Source organism: Centropristis striata, chromosome 3 (genome assembly GCF_030273125.1).
Source record: "Centropristis striata isolate RG_2023a ecotype Rhode Island chromosome 3, C.striata_1.0, whole genome shotgun sequence".
In the NCBI taxonomy this organism is placed as follows: domain Eukaryota; kingdom Metazoa; phylum Chordata; class Actinopteri; order Perciformes; family Serranidae; genus Centropristis; species Centropristis striata.
In genome coordinates, this window is record NC_081519.1 from 7294838 (window position 1) to 7312085 (window position 17248).

At 39.1% G+C, this 17248-nt stretch overlaps 1 protein-coding gene across 1 annotated transcript; it reads right to left on the minus strand.

The window, feature by feature from the left end:
- Positions 1-2096: 2096 nt before the first annotated feature.
- Positions 2097-13856, minus strand: LOC131968755 (alpha-2,8-sialyltransferase 8F-like). The gene is made up of 7 exons (XM_059329759.1): positions 13756-13856; positions 8519-8584; positions 8322-8396; positions 7711-7855; positions 3119-3231; positions 2909-3001; positions 2097-2829 (listed from the first exon to the last, which is right to left on the minus strand). Exons 1-7 carry the CDS (start codon positions 13854-13856, stop codon positions 2352-2354), a joined length of 1071 nt encoding a protein of 356 aa, XP_059185742.1. The 3' UTR covers positions 2097-2351.
- Between the last annotated feature and the right edge of the window lie 3392 nt (positions 13857-17248).

Consider the following 17248-nt stretch of genomic DNA (forward strand, 5'->3'; position numbering starts at 1 on the left):
ATGGGATGTGCCAGGGCAGGTTATTCCAGAGCCTCGGGGCCGCTGCCACAAAGGCACGGTCACCTTTGGTTTTTAGTCTGGTTTTAGGGGCGGCCAGTAGCAGCTGACTGGAGGATCTCAGTGTTCTGGCAGGGGCGTGGATTTTAAGGAGCTCGGTCAAATATTGAGGGGCTAGGCCATTAAGAGCTTTAAAAACAAACAATAACATTTTAAAATCTATTCTAAAAGCAACCGGGAGCCAGTGTAGTCAAGCAAGGACAGGTGTAATGTGGTCACGTTTGCGTGTGCCAGTAAGGAGACGAGCAGCTGCATTTTGAACCAACTGCAGGCGGTGCAAGAGTGAGTGGTCCAGGCCAACATACAGTGAATTACAGTTATCCAGTCTGGTATTAATAAAAGCATGGATTACTGTCTCCAGATCTCTACGTGCCAGATACCCTTTTACTTTTGTTAAAATCCTCAACTGATAAAAAAAAACTGTTTTTTATGACCGAGCTAACCTGATGATCGAATTTCAGCCTGTCATCTAATATTACCCCAAGATTTTTCACTGAAAAGCGAATGTTGGTAGTAAACTGGCCCAGAAAGCCAGCTGGAAAGTCTGCTGGACCACAACCGAACATTATAATTTCTGTCTTGCTTTCATTCAGGTTAAGAAAGTTTGACGTCATACAGGATTTTACATCATTTAGGCAGTGAAGCAATGACTGTACAGGGTTGTTGGGTGTTAAAGGCAGATAAATCTGGACATCATCAGCATAACAATGAAAAGAAAGATTGTACTTTTTAAAAATTGACCCTAGTGGTAACATATACAGCAGGAACAGAATAAGTCCAAGAATGGAGCCTTGGGGGACTCCAGAAGTGAGAGGGGCTGAGGATGAGGTGAATTCACCTAGCTGCACAGAAAAGCTCCGATTAGTTAAGTAGGACTGGAACCATGAGAGAGCAGATCCTGTAATGCCCACACACTGCTCTAGTCGAGCTAAGAGGATCCCATGGTCCACAGTATCAAAAGCAGCTGTTAAATCAAGGAGATGTAATTTAATTAGCTAATTTCCAAATATTTACCTGTACCTCCCTGGTTTATTGCTGTGTGCAAAGGCCAGAAGGTGAGTCTAATGACATTACACTGTCTAAGTTGGATGTTATTATTGTGTTAATGTGTTTAGCTCTACATAAGTTATCTTATGCTAGTGTGTTGCTAAAGTTAATAAGCTAAGTCATACTGTCGGTGTGCCTCGTGTGAGGTGATTGGTTATATGATCCATATGATACTTTGTACTACTATGGTACTGAATACAGTCCTTTGTGACCTTACATATCTTATAATGTTTGTGTATCATGTATGGTGTAATGAATGTTACTTTGTATTGTTATTCCAGACCATAGCCAAATAAATCAACCTTAATCAGGACATCTGTATCCATGTTCTTTAACGGGAACACCAACCCTACACTTTGCTGCTCTAAACCAGTTAAATTCGTGGAGACAACACCCTCTCACCTTTTTAGGAACAAAGACTGCTCCAGTATTTTTTTATTTTTTATTATAGGCTTAGGCTTCAGTCCCTAAAAGTATCATCCAGATCTTTGCATGTTTGGTCCAACCTGTAACAGTGCAGCAGGACAAGCAGAAAAAAACTTTCATGCAAAAGCTATATGCAGTGTCAAAACCAAGAGACTCAATAGAGGAATGTTTATAAAAGGGCTGTGTAAAACTCTACTAATAAATCAGTGAATCATATGGTGCCAAATGTGTGGTTTTATGAAGAAATACTGCATTATAATGGTAAATCTTGGCAGGTTTTAGGACACTTAGTGGCTTAAAGACACTAAATCATGAAAGCTGAGATGTCTCAGGAAAAGCTTTAGAATTCCACTCCAACCACGAATTACATACAAATGCTTTTTCTGATAAATATTTATTCAGTTTATCGTCAATGTTTTTCACCTCACACTTTTCACAAGTAAAAAATTACATCACAAACGTTAATGGAATTTTAAAATTGGCTCACTTGAGTTGTCAAGTTTGATCATGTACAGCTTGTACACATTTCTCTAGATGAAAAAGACTCTTAAGACTTTAGAAATATGAATTAAAATACACCTAGTTACACAAGACCCACCAAAGATACAAATGCAAAATGCATGATTTCAGTGCAGATACTTTGGCTGCTGATTGGCCAATTCAGTATTCAGTGTCTGACCACTTTGCTTGAACACATTTAATCTGTTTCATCAACCAAATTAGATCTGTTTATTCATTCAAAAGTTTATGACAGTCTTCATGAGTGACTGGACTACAAACCACATTTCTCCTGTCATGTCAGCTTTCATTAGTTCCTTGAACTACATTTTACCTGGCCGACAATCTTCCAGGTGAAGCCTGAGCACCCCCTGACTGTGCAGCTGCAGCAAGAGGTCAAACTCAGCCGACATGACATGGACTCCTGCCTTGACTTGTAAATCATCGTAGTAGTGGTTAGTCAGGGCATAGAGTCCTTGTGGGTGATTACTGAAGGGCCAGAACCCGTAGAGATGCACGTTAGCACAGAGTTCCAGTGCCAGGCTAGTCATCATTATACCCGTGCTGAGCCGCAATGCTTTTACACCTTGGGAGCGCCAGAAGATTGCCAGTTTATGGAGATAGTCAGGGTTTAAGAAAACAGGTCGGATGGGGCTTTTCAAGTCCTCTATACTGTAGACAGCCCGCTGGCACACAGAAGTGACATGGCCATATGAGAATGCAGGAAGGAGAAGCAGGGAGTCGCCATAGATTCTCAGGCTCTCCACAAACAGGCGGCGACGCCCTGTTAGAGCCCCGTACCTGAAAATAAACAGCAGATGTGAAGCAACAAAACTTAAAGATAATTTTAAGGTGCAGTGAGATTTATGTTCTCACTCACTTCTTTGTGAGGATGCTTGGGTTTGCTGTCACAAGGTCAGTCTTGGTGCCCACATCGTTCTCATAGTTGTCTTCCAAAGGAGGAAGGTTGCACCTGAACGAACAGAAGATAAAGAGAATGTTATATGGAATTTCAGCAGACATGAATTTAATTATGTTTATTCGGATTGTTATCAGCCTTTCAAGCCATTACATTGGACAACTTTCTCACCTGATAACAAACTGAGCTGAATCGATCATCTTTCCACAGTCGCTGTCGGTCAGGATCCCTCCGTTCCCAACAACAGCACACGTGTCCCATGTTTTATTTTGAAACGGATGCCTCTTGAATCAAAGCCAGACAAAATGAAAATGACTCAATAGCATTTGTGCATCGGCATCCTGTATCCTGAATAGGGATGGGCTTTCGGAAGACACCTGCCAACTCGAGCATCTATAACGATTAATCGCTGTTTTTATACATACTTCAGTATGTTGCTCAAATGAATACTCTTGTATTTCTGTGTGTTTCATAATTGACCTTGCAAAAGCCTTTAGTTACTGTTGCTATGCCCATCAAGCTTCCAGGACCGTTAGCAGCCGGCGCTGTTTTAGCGAGTGTTTTTGGAGTAATACCTCCAAGAAGTAGGCTGCCCATTCACAAAATGCTACAAAGATTGAAATAAAATAGGTTCATAATGACCCCTTTGGGACGTTATGTTCAACATTGATATATGCTATATATTACAGGGCTGTACATTAACTTATTTTGCTCATAGCACTGGTGCTACAGAGGTTGATAGTTTTGCAGCACAATCCACAAATACTCTATCATTGTTATTCAACAAAACACCTCATCTGGAGGCTACACTCTAGAAAACATGTAAAACTAGAAAATTTCCTCTGGGGAAATTCTGAAAGGGCCACGGGGGCTACTGCCGGTGTGTGTACACTATGATGAGATTCTTCAGAGATTTCAAACTATGCCCTTTAACCTCAAAATGTGTGTGTGTGTGTGTGTGTGTGTGTGTGTGTGTGTGTGTGTGTGTGAGAAACGTGTAGGCAATCAGATCAAAGCAATCAACAGAATTAACTGACACCTGTTCTGGCACAGTGACAGCAGAGGTAGCCTTTTTGGCAAAACCATAATACCTATCATTGATCCGACTTCACTTTGAGCATCCTGAGTTCTTCCTGAACGTCTACACATGTTTTGTTTTTTCAGAAAAATGAAAAAATAGCTTTGTTAGAGTGATCTAAAAAAAACTGTTCCATCTCCCTTTTCCAGAAATCTTCCTGCGTTTTTAACATGGGAGCCAATGAGGCTGTTGGTGCGTGTTGGTGGCACATCTGTGCGTCCTACGCCCAAACTATAACTCTGACAGCTTTACCAGAGGATTGTGAGGGAGAAGACTAATTTTCTTACGTTTCTATGTATAAATTATTTCTGTAGAGTGGAATTTGCGGCCTGGAGCGCAGTTTTCAAATTTATTTTTTGACAATTTTTTCTCTCCCTCTACACTCTGGCAGTGATGTCACACACTGGCGACACGAACATTCCGTGCAATACACACCCATTATAATCTCAGAATTTCTCCAAAAATGATCATGGTTATTGAACAGGGACTGATAAAAAAACTATATGACCTATCGAAACTTGGATTAATACACCAATACACAAGACTTGTGTCTACTGTTTAAAGTTTAAATGGAGTCTCTAGGTGAAATTATGCCGGAGAAGTAGACGTTTAAAATCTCCAATTATTGTTCTTTTTCGCTCATTTTTTTTCGGCCATCCCATTCATTTCAATGCAAAATTTTGGGCAAATTCGTATTCTGTAGAGAAAAGTAATAGCACACCGATCCCGATCAAACTGCACGTTTTGATATATAATTTAAATTTATAATTTAAACAGTAGTGCTCTGGGCTTTGCCCCTACAGCTATTGCTGTATGGGACCAGTGCTCAGTGCAATTACCCCGTGGCCCTAATAAGATATCACTGGTACCGAGATGGTAAATCATTCATACCACAGACTGATGTAGCATGTGCTATAGGCTACATCTGTATTTTTACTGTGCTGTGATTTATTGTGAAGGCTACAGAACCAGACTTTCTGTGTTGATAATGATATTTATTTGGCTTACCCAGAAACATCCAATTTCCCCCGAAAAAATCAACAGCCCCCATTGTTTTACAGCGAGGAGGTGGAAGTGACCGATCCATGGAAACGATATCACTAGGCTAATTCACTGGCGTTAGCGTCCTTTTGCCGACTCAGGAAAACCCGAGGCTAACGTACATGGTCAAATCGCTTTATGGTTTGAGTTATCTCATTTAACAGCTAAACAATCATTAGTTAGCTCATCTTTGTTAGCTAGCAGCTTAACTTGGAGCAGTGTGTGTGTCTTTTGATCTTGGAGATATTAAATTGGGAGAGGGGTCTCCCACACGGTTTAATCCACAGCCAGCAACGCTCCTCTTGTTTCTTAAGTTTTGGAAAAGGGGAAGAAACGACTCCTTCTACCAAACTCTTAGGGTATCTGGTGTCAGATTTACAAATCCTGTGTGCTCACTGTTTCACCTTGCTGCTCAGAGCTCAAAGCTTGACGGACCTTCTTCTCTTAGTAACGGTTGCTTGGGTATGATTGGACGAGGAGCGTTCGGGGGAGGAGTTTTGCAAATGGTCAATTGTTATTCCAACTTTCAGTTTGCAAACTAGCTTTATCCAACTTAATTCACTGCTCATTGGCTTATTCACATATGGCCGCAGAACTGAACGATTGGCCGTGTTTCAGCTCAGTGAGTACTGATACGCAGTCATAGATCAAATAAACAAATACACAAATCGATTAAAAGTCCCACGTGATCAACCAGATTCTTAACAACCATTAATCGATCATCGATTAATTTTTCCCATCCCTAATCCTTAATCCTCTTAGTTGACTTTCACTGACTGCATCCTTTCCCCTCCCTATTACTGTTAGTCATCATGACGTCCTAGTTCCTGGTCAACGTAAAACAATAAAAATGTCTGTTACTTCACAAGATAACCAGCATGGCTGTAAACTTATAACCATTTTATTAACACATAATTTCTTTGCTGTACGTTCCATTATGTGTATGTCTTTTATTGTTTTATTGAGTATGCATGTACATAGCTGAGGTCAAAGTCAAGTTAGGAAGTCTTTTCTGAAAGTTTTCGTCTACCAGTTCCACATAAGCAGAAGAAAGAAAATGACTCATTTTAATTATTAACTCCTTTAACCCATTGACGCCGGGAAAGCATTACCGCATTTCTACCATTAAAGCCGGGAGCGCTGTTGCGTCACTCTACCATTAAGGCCGGGACAGAGGATATGTCATTTTGTAGTATTTGTATTTTTTTCCACCTATTTTCGGTCTCTTGGCCCATGAAATGCATCAGAACATGATCAGAATACATGCGGGAGTGTCACAATGCAACATTGGACTTTTCCAGAACTTTGAAATCATGACGGAAGACGACTATAGCGGAGGAGCTCAGAAGTAAGTGACCCTTAAACCCTCGGAACCAATCGACCGGGATTTATGGATGAGGAATATGTTTTTAGACGACATATTTTCACCAAAGAACAGAAAAATTTGTGGCCATCTGGAGATAATAATAATACTATTAATAATATATTAATATTAATAATAATAATAATAATAGGCTAATTGATTGTGATGATGATATAAGAAATCATGACTGTTTATGTCTTATATTACTTTATGCGTCGTTGAGTACCCTGAAAAGTGCAATATATAAAATGTATTATTATTATTTATTATTATTATTATTATGATTTTTTTATTTTTTATTAGAGTAGGCTAATGAGAACTATGTCTTGTTCTTCCAGTGGTCATATCATGTTTGCATCTTGCTAATGGGCATGTATTAGTATTATGCATAGGATTTTTTATTCAGTCAAATGTTACATTTGCTGAGTTTGTTGATTTTTTAAAAAAATTTATTGAAGGTTTGGACAAATAAACTCAACTTTGTATGAAAGCCACGGGTATAAGCTCTCAAATAATTTTGAATTTCATTTTTATCTGCTACAGAGGCTGAAAAATCTATTATTTAGTAGGTGTTGAATTTCCAGAAAAACTTCAGGTTTTAGGGGGTCATTTGAAAATCGCCCATAGGTTTTCCAGGCATTTTTTTCCAGGCGCTTTAGGCCTTAATGGGTTAACTATAATTTTGTATTATTTATTGTTTTTTATATAAAATTCCCCACATTTATTAATTTTATTACTTCACATATTGGGTTTTCATAATGTGCTTTTGTCATTGGTCAAAAAACAACAACAACAACAACTGGCTTTAAAAGAAAGCCTCCTCCTACCCTTCTTTTTTTTTCATTACAAAGCTGTCTGAAGCTGTTTAAAAGTCCAAGTGTTTTATCAGAAGCTCAAAGGTTTCAACATCTTTTTGGGACTTATTTGCTATTTGCTCCACCTTAGCCGCCCTTTGTTCAGTGAGTTCGGGGTTCTACCATCTGGTTACGGATTAACATAAATCTACCACCATTTCCTGACAAATAAATTTAAGAAGTCAATAGTTCCTGCTTCTTTTGGTCACACAGTAACTGTTGTGCTCTGCTTGTGTGCCAAATGGTGTGATGACAGTAATGCTCCTGGCGGTGCTAGCGTACGGCTCATTAAATTCATTAATATAAAACTAATATAAAGCTTGACTTGTGGCAAAACTAACAAGGTAAAACATGCGAGGAACAATCATGATACCAAACAAGGGCAGATGTTAATGATGGTAATATCAATGAATGAGACACAACATACCTTTGGGAAATTGCTGAAAATCTCCGGGGTCACCTGGAGGCTCCTCTTCCTTTCTCCGTCGTACACAATCTTGGATCCCACTGGAGTGTTGGCCTGGGTAACGATGGCCTTGTCAAAACCATTACACCTGCTGCTCAGCTCAGATCTGAGGAACCACAAGGACTTAAACTTAAACAACATACAGTCAGCTGAAAGTGTTTATGCTGACTTAAAGCTGCTAAATACATTAAAGGTGAATTGAATTGACAGTTTGTTCAAGTAATAAATAAAAATAAGAAAGGATTTAATCCCATCATGAGACCAGGGCTGAACTGGCCATCTGGCATACAGGGCAAGTGAAGATAGACCGTCTGTTTTGCCATAACTCACATGACCATCAGATGTATTATATTTAGACCATTTTTTATTATATCAGAAAGCATGTTTATGTGCGGCTCCATGTGCAGTATATTTGAACTTCCTTTTAAATCACACTGACAATACAAATTCCTGTCTGCATGGAGATCCAACATTTCTGTGCATACAGGAACAATTATTTGCCATTGTGACAATTTTTTTGTTTTGTTGTTCTGTTCACAATATTCCAAATAAAATACATTTTAAAAAATCACCTGAACTTTGTGTAATTGCCCTCTTGCTTCTTCCAGTTTTGAGAGTAACGCTCTTTCACTTTGTCAATGACCTCCCTGTCACACAAACATCCAAATATACAGTCAGGTGAATAATCTCTGTCATACTGCTTGACATTATCTGATGAAGGCAAGAACAAGCAGTCAGTTAAGGAAAAGCAGGGAGTGTTTGCTCTTACTTGCAGCCTTTACAGAGCTCAGAAGGGCTTTTCTTGTGACGAGGCAGTCTGTAAGTTTTGTCATCACTGTGGAGGGAACCAGAGAGAAACAGGACAGGTGTGTAACTATCCAATGCCAAAGATAATGGAAAATCTCATTGGCACTGAGAGGAAAAAAACAAAAAAAATAACATAATTCACAAAAAGGTGGGTTTGTTTTTTATTTTCACTTTTTCAAAATAATTTACTCCAATGGACCACAATATTATTCTTCCTTTAATATGCCTCACATCTAGGGTTGGCAACCGTCCCTTGAAAAACGTAATCGTCCCGTATTTAGAAACAAAAGCACCCGTCCCGTACTGAGGTGAAAAGGGACGCACTTTGTCCCGTATTATTCTGACAGTCAAAAAATAGTAAGCATATGCCAATGAAAAATGAATAACAGGGCGCTTTGTATGTAAACTTATGGTAAACTTGTTCCCAGGCCCCTTCCTGCTCTGTGACCAATGAGCTGACAGCATTTTCACACACGAGTGTAACGATACAGAATACGCTCATCCCATTGGTCGAGGAGATAACAAAGCAGAAAGGCGTAGGTTTCAACTGACACAGACGCCGACACTGCTTTACAGGGCGATACACCTTCGAGCAGCAATTCCACTAGCAATCCTCCAAGGAAAAAAAACAGAAAAGGATGCAAAAATACTGAGGAATGGGAAAAAGGAAATACCTGGGTGGGAAAAAGTGTGTGATAACATCTATAAAGCCCACTGCACGGTGGGCCGGCGCTCTTTTTCCTCAGCCCATGGTGGACTCACTGATCTGAAACAACATGCTTCCAGTACTGCGGTCACACCATATGCACTTTAAATTTTAGTGTGCAATTACATTGCACTTTACGGTAGCCCGTTTGTCAGCTGCATGACTCCAAAATAGCCATTCAATTGTATTCATGCTGCTCCAATAAAATAAGTACACCAAATTGTTATCAGCAAACTCCAGTGCATTCTTGAAGACCAGGTCCCCATGTGTTCATGACATTAATTTCATGCCTTTTTACTGAACCAAATTGGAATTATGGAATGCCAAAATCTTCCAAAATGGCCATTCAATTGCATAACATGCTGCATTGTAAAAGCCAAAAAAATTAGTACATCAAATTGTTATCAGCAAACTCCACTACTTCTTTGAAGAACAGGGCCTAATTGTTATTTTGTATGAAAGTGAATTGCTGGATAATAATTTGTTTCCATGTATTCATGTCACACAAAAATATGCATCTAATTCAATTCAGTTTCGAGTCAAATCGTTAAAAAATCATTTCACTCACAAAAAAGGGGCAAAAAAATTTCACCACACCAGGGTGGCTGAAGGCAATCGGGTCGGCCGGCCCTGTCAATGAGGTGTCCCTTATTTATTTTTCTGGGAGTTGGCAACCCTACTCACATCTAGGCCAGGGATGGCCAACTGGATGCCCGGGGGTCGCATACGGCCCGTACCCTCACTTGAAGTGGCCCTCAGTACAACTACATGCATTTGAGCATTAAATCTTAAAAGTGCAGTGTAAAAATGCACAAAATTACTTCTTGCAATTAATGTTGGCCTGCTGTTCTTGCACTGAAAAAAGAAAGAAAACACAGTCAGTGGTTATTTTTTATTTGCTTCAAACCTTTTGTATTCTACGGAGCCCCAGAGATGACAAGGGAAAAAAAAAAAAAAAAAAATTATTTCATGGCCACGAAATACTTATTTCGTTCCCACGAAATAGTATCTCGCCACGAGATACTAATTCGTGGGAACGAAATAAGTATTTCGTGGCCACGAAAGTACACGAATAGATGTAGTGTTTGATGTGTACAGGAAAACATCAATCAAGAATGCTGAGAGAGACAATCGAGGTGCAACAAGTAGCACTCAATGGAAGAACATTGCCCCAGGACACAATGTTGTGCAGACGAGAAAACTCTTAGTAATCCAGAAAGCAAAACTGCCTTGATCATGTTCATTGTGGACCAGTGGAAGCTGCCAGAAAACCAGGTGAAGCTTCAATAAAAGCAGCTTTTTGTAACATGTGGAGATACATGCTATTGTCTTAAGGACAAAGATTGAGGACATACGCTCCTCATTTACCCATCCAATCTTACAACCCGCCTCGGCCACCAGTATGAATGTGTGTGTGAATGGGTGAATGAGCGTAGTGTGTAGTGCAAAGCGCTTTGGATAAAAGCGCTATAAAAGTGCACCCCATGTTTTTGACTGTAGGTCTCCTGGTGTTGGACTGGATGAAAGGCCCACAGCTCCAGTGGCTGTCTTAGAGCTCTTGGCATGCTAGTGTGTAAAGAGCTGGAGGCTTCCAGGCTGCTGCTGCCTCCACAACTACTTCAAGTGCACAGAAATGTGCAAACTTCAAAAATGCACAAATCAGAGGGTGGAGGAGGATGAAGAAGTTACCTTCACCCTGGACCATGATGATGATGATGATGATGATGGTGATGATGATTAGGCCAAAACTAAATAAAAGCTCTTTGAGAAATACCAAAGAATTAGTAGTTATTGACAGTTCTCGCCTGGGCCCATGTTCCACTTTGAGACAGATATTCATCCCTCATAGTAGGATATTATGGGAAGAATATACATTTCCTGAATTGTTACAGTCCTGAGTGAGTATTTTAGTTTTTGTTATTTGTGTTAGTGCTGTTACTACATTTCACAGTGCTATAAAAAAGACAACAGTTTAGGCGAAAATAGTTTTAAAATTGTTGTTAAGACAGTTTGACCTTTGACCTGTGACCTTTATATTTTTTTAGATAGGCCCAAAACTAGGTCTAAATGAAAGCTAGCATTGTACACTTTACAATGATACCAAACATGCCCTCATAACATATGAGTCAAGATCTTAAAATGAGCACAAAACAGGATATGCCCCCTGCGTTTAGAGGCCTATTTATTGCAGGGGGTGTATAACTTTATGTGCTGATAACTTTCATAAAGCTGCCACTTTGGATGGGCTATCATACCTAAATATCATCTATGGACATGTACCTTTTCAAAAAACATTTTGCCACCTTGAGTGGTACCAAAAAGTCAAATTTTTGCCTTTGGCCCATGGACTAATTAATCTTTATGTGTCATATTATCAGCAAGTATACCCAAAATAAAAAGAGCTGGATCTACGTTAAAGTTGATCCCCAAAACCTAAAAGTATTTCATTTAAATGAGGAAACCTTTCCTCTCTCTCTCCCCAGAGCTGCTGAAGACTTTGGACCACAGCTTGTCATCTCTAATCTTGCTGTGACCTCATGTAGGAAAAAAGGGATCATATTCATGTAAATATACCTGTTATTTCCCAAATATGCAAAGGATTGCTGCGTGTGTGAGTGTGACACGATGTTGTTATAACACTGAGCTACTGTTCATTGTCCGTTAATTCCAGCAGCAGCAGCCAGTCTGAAGGGTCATCCTAGTAGAGGATGTAAAGAGTAAAGATCTTAAAATGAGCACAATGCCCCCTGCGTTTAGAGGCCTATTTATTGCAGGGGGTGTATAACTTTATGTGCTGATAACTGTCATAAAGCTACCACTTTGGATGGGCTATCATACCAAAATGTCATCTATGGACATGTACCTTTTAAAAAACATTACTAGATTTTGCCACCTTGAGTGGTACCAAAAAGTAAAATTTTGGCCTTTGGCCCATGGACTATATGTGAACCACGTCATCCAGCCTGTCTGTAAACAGCTGCACGTTATACTAATTTCGTTCCCACGAATTAGTATCTTGTGGCCACGAAATACTAATTCGTGGGAACGAAATAAGTATTTTGTGGCCACAAAATATATATATATTTTTTTTTTTTCCCCATGTCATCTCTGGGGCTCCGTAGTATTCCTATTTATACTGTTATTAAGTTGCACTGTTAACATATTTAAAATTGCAGTTTCATCATATCTGGTGAAGTGCACTGTCCTATATGTGGCCCTGTGGTAGTGTCGATGGAAAATTGTGGCCCCCTCCAGCATTTAAATTGTCCATCCCTGATCTAGGCTGTCAGCCTAAGGAAGAGGCAGAGGGGTCTATCAACTCCTCCCCCTCCTGTAACAAAACCACACCTGCACCTACATGACTTGCATCAAAGGTCATGCTATATTTTGTTTACATTCATTTTGAAGAAATTCCTGTTCTTTGTGCTGTATTGTTTTCTTGCACATTAATTACATAAAGCTAATTAATTAATTAATTAATTATATCAACATCTAATCAGTTGCTCTTTTTATGCGATCAACTATGTGGTAAAAGAAGAACAAAATTTTAACAAAAACATGTTAGTTGTTACATATTGAAGTGATGTTTCTCAAATTAAAGTTTGGCTGCTATTATTGTATTGTGAGACTAATCATGATACTGAAGCAAATATAAACATGGTGGCTTATGAGATGTATTCACACAATCCTGGATAGAAAAAATTAATAATAATATTGGCAAAGTGAAGTGAAGAAAGTTTTTTTTCCTTCTTTTTTTTTCTTTACCAATGGAGCACAAGAGGGAGCATCTGCAACAATATTATCCTCCCTTTAATATGCCTTACATCTAGGCTATCAGCCTGAAGAAGAAGCGGATGGGTTTATTAACACCTTCCCCTCCTGTAACAAAACCACACCTGCACCTACATGTCTTGCATAAGAGGTCACGTTATCTTATGTATACATTCATTTAGAAGAAGTTCCCGTTCTTAATGTGCTGTATTGTTTGTTTCTATGCAGATAAATTACATAAAGCTTATCTTATTTAGATCATCTTTTAACCAGTAGATCTTTTTATGCAATCAACTATGTGGTTCAATAAGAACAAACTTTTAACAAAAACATGTTGGTTGTTTCATATTGAAGTGATGTTTTTCAAATGACGGTTTTGCTACTAGTATTGTATTGTGAGACTAATCATGATACTGAAGCAAAGATAAACATGGTGGCTTAAGAGATGTATTCACACATTCCTGGATAAAAAATACATTTAAACAATGACATGAGCAGAAGTGAAGAAAGACTGTCAGCTTGCACAAAAAAGTCTCAAAAATCTTCTTAACATCAACTGTTACATCACCTTCAATCGCCCTTGTCTTAATGTCTTTTCAAACTCTAAGACAATGTCTCTTTATCTTTTGCCCCAACTAACACATTTCCAACACACAAAAAAAAAATACAAAAACCTTCCAAACTGCTCTATAGGTGGTTGGGAGTAATAGTCACACACTTACTTGTTGTCGAACATGTGCCAGGTGAGAGTGGTCAGCAGGCTCCCCAGACACAAGAAAGTGAAGACCAAAGAGTGGAGCGATCTCAAAAGCTGTCCCCTCATATCTCTCCCACCTGCTAACTTCACCTGCGAGCCTCTTTTACTTTATGTTTGAACACACTCTTGTAGTGCTTATCTTGTATCTAACAATCTACAACCTCCCCTTCCCCTCCCCTTTATCCTCTACCTGCCTGTCTGGTTTACTGTGTTTCTCTCCTTCCTGGGGTAAATACAGTAAAATAGAAGCATCCATTGTATGGAAAACATCGCACACCCACATGGTGTCACTTTTCAGGATACAAAACTTTTTTGCAATACCATTGAACCAGTGGTTTATTCTGCGTGATACGCCGGTATACGCCCTATGATTATAACCACTTGATGCGCGAGCATAAGTAACAACATCATTTTGTAACAGTTTTCACATGTTTATTAATTCATTAAATCAACCCAGTCCATGGGCGCCGATTTATATTTTTGCCCGTGGGTGCCCAAATTAAATAAATACAATCATATAAAGATCATATAATTCTGACAATATAGGGGTGCTCACTGCTTCTGAACATCTGATTTTACAAAGAATTGAAATCATGATATAGAGCCTGTTTTGAGGAACTCGGAACGAGAGAGAGAGAGAGAGAGAGAGAGAGAGCTTTGGTAGAGAGACATAGAGTAACAACAACAGAGAGCGAGCGCCGGTGTTACATCCCTACTGGTTTCCACACCAACTGGTGTTGATTATGTCAGTGTCCAGGTAACATTTTGTTTTGGCTCGACCTAAAACAACCCCCCCCCCCCCCCCCCCCCCTCTACCGCACTCTCCCACCACCGGTTGCCGGTTTCCCTGAGTCTGTCTGAATACGCACAAACAGCGCTGTCCACGGTGCTGTGACACTGAACCGGCTATACAAGCACTGATGCGCATATCATATCATGGCCACACAACGATGGGACTTACACGTTTTTATTCACCATACACACATATTAATTCACAACACTGTTATGCCCCAGTCTACTCTCTTCAAACTGAAAGTCGTGAGATGATGATTTTTGTCCTGTAAAGTATTCTTGGAATTGTGTGGAAGAACATTATGAACTTTGCGACCAGAGTCAAATTCCTTGAACGTACTTGGGAAAGAAAGAAATCTGAGTCTGATCTAACCTGTGTTGCTTCTTTGGTCATCCAGCAATGACAAACCTCACAGACTGCCTCGAGGCATAAATATAAAAGTGTAATTGGGAATAAATGATTTCACAGTTATAGGAAGGCATAACGGTGGTGATAGGCTTGAAGAGTAAAGGGGCAGTATAGGCCAGATGAAATGTGTGTGTAATGTGTGCATCATAGGAGTGGACTGTGCATGTGAGAGCCTATGTGATGTATGCATGTATTCAGTGTCTGTGTTTGTGTGTATAGAGTGGTAGAATGTGGAATGTGAGGTAGACATTGTTTTGTGGTAGATAGTCACACTAAACAGCCTAGTTTAACAGCCTGACAGTTTGTTGAAAGAAGCAGTTGCAGAACCTTGCCGAGCAGGACCTGATGGTGTAAAGCTTTCTGATGACAGAGGAACAAGCTTTTTTATGAATAAATGCTTCCTGGAATATGCTGTCCATTTAATGTTGTACCTGATTTATTAGTATATGTATGTTGCAGCCAAATGTGTTGTTTATGAAGAAATACAGCATTTTAATGGTAAATGTTGGCAGGTTTTAGGACACTTAGTGGCTTAAAGACACTAAATCATGAAAGCTGAGATGTCTCAGGAAAAGCTTTAGAATTCCATTCCAGCCACAAAATACATACAAAGACTTTTCTAACAAATATTTATTCAATGTATATATTTTTTTTCACCTCATACTTTTTACAAGAAAGATAAAACATCAAAACATTTATGGGCTTTTAAAATTGGCTCACTTAAGTTATCAAGTTTGGTCATTTACAGCTTACACTGTATTTATATGTTGAACCAAACTTCTTAAACAGATTTAACTTGGATAGCTACAAGTTGTTAAATTAGCACAATGAGGGTAGCTACAAGTATACATTTCCCAAATTGCTTTTGCCTAATTTATGAATATAGTAATTTACACCACAAAGCACTTTACGGAATAGACTTATGGCTAGCATAGAAATGAGATTAAAAAAAAAAAATTATTATCATAAATAATTGTTTATTATATTAAATGATATGACTTGATTTACTGTAAGTCACCTCTAGATGGGGAACCACTCTGTAAAACAGAGAAAAAATAGCCAATTCAACTACATCAGTCACATAAGTTAGTAAACTTTCAATTTGGAAATCTGACTAATAATGAATTTATTGAAACCAAATTATCATATTGATAATTAGTAAAGGTTGAAGGAATTTGGAGTTCTTCTCATAGAAGATTTTAGCATGACTCATACAGGTACAACATTAAATGGACAGCATATTCCAGGAAGCATTTATTCATAAAAAAGCTTGTTCCTCTGTCATCAGAAAGCTTTACACCATCAGGTCCTGCTCGGCAAGGTTCTGCAACTGCTTCTTTCAACAAACTGTCAGGCTGTTAAACTAGGCTGTTTAGTGTGACTATCTACCACAAAACAATGTCTACCTCACATTCCACATTCTACCACTCTATACACACAAACACAGACACTGAATACATGCATACATCACATAGTCTCTCACATGCACAGTCCACTCCTATGATGCACACATTACACACACATTTCATCTGGCCTATACTGCCCCTTTACTCTTCAAGCCTATCACCACCGTTATGCCTTCCTATAACTGTGAAATAATTTATTCCCAATTACACTTTTATATTTATGCCTCGAGGCAGTCTGTGAGGTTTGTCATTGCTGGATGACCAAAGAAGCAACACAGGTTAGATCAGACTCAGATTTCTTTCTTTCCCAAGTACGTTCAAGGAATTTGACTCTGGTCGCAAAGTTCATAATGTTCTTCCACACAATTCCAAGAATACTTTACAGGACAGATTAGAAAACAAGAAGAGAGGGACTTCCGGTTATGGCGACTTGCTGAGCAGACGACTGCTCTGCTACTAAACTTTAAATCCTTGCTAAAATAGGACAATTCTGTGCGTCATTCAGCCCAACTACAACGTCAGGATTCAAGAAAATACCGATGAAACAAAGAAAGTCAACTCGGAGCAAGACACAACAAACCAAAGTAACTAATTTTGCAACTCCGACTGCCAAGGCTAGGCTGACTGCTAATAACAAGGCCATGGAGGTTAGCGCTGGTGCTAGCAGCCGTGACCCTGAGTTAGAAACAGTAGAAATGTTTAAGGAATCCTTTCACAACGGAATCCTTCCAACATCATTAAGGGGAGCACTAATCACTTTGTTGCCAAAACCGGGCAAACCGAATAACAAATGTGAAAACTTTAGGCCAATCAGCCTTTTATATGTAGATTTAAAAAATTTGAGTAAAATA

Excerpts from the sequence above, each read along its gene's own strand:
- LOC131968755 (XM_059329759.1), bottom strand. The coding sequence starts at position 13,856 with ATGAGGGGACAGCTTTTGAGATCGCTCCACTCTTTGGTCTTCACTTTC. Across the intron at positions 7,856-8,321 it reads GGCAATTACACAAAGTTCAG|ATCTGAGCTGAGCAGCAGGT; the intron begins GTGATTTTTTAA and ends GTGGTTCCTCAG. Across the intron at positions 2,830-2,908 it reads CCAAGCATCCTCACAAAGAA|GTACGGGGCTCTAACAGGGC; the intron begins GTGAGTGAGAAC and ends GTTTATTTTCAG.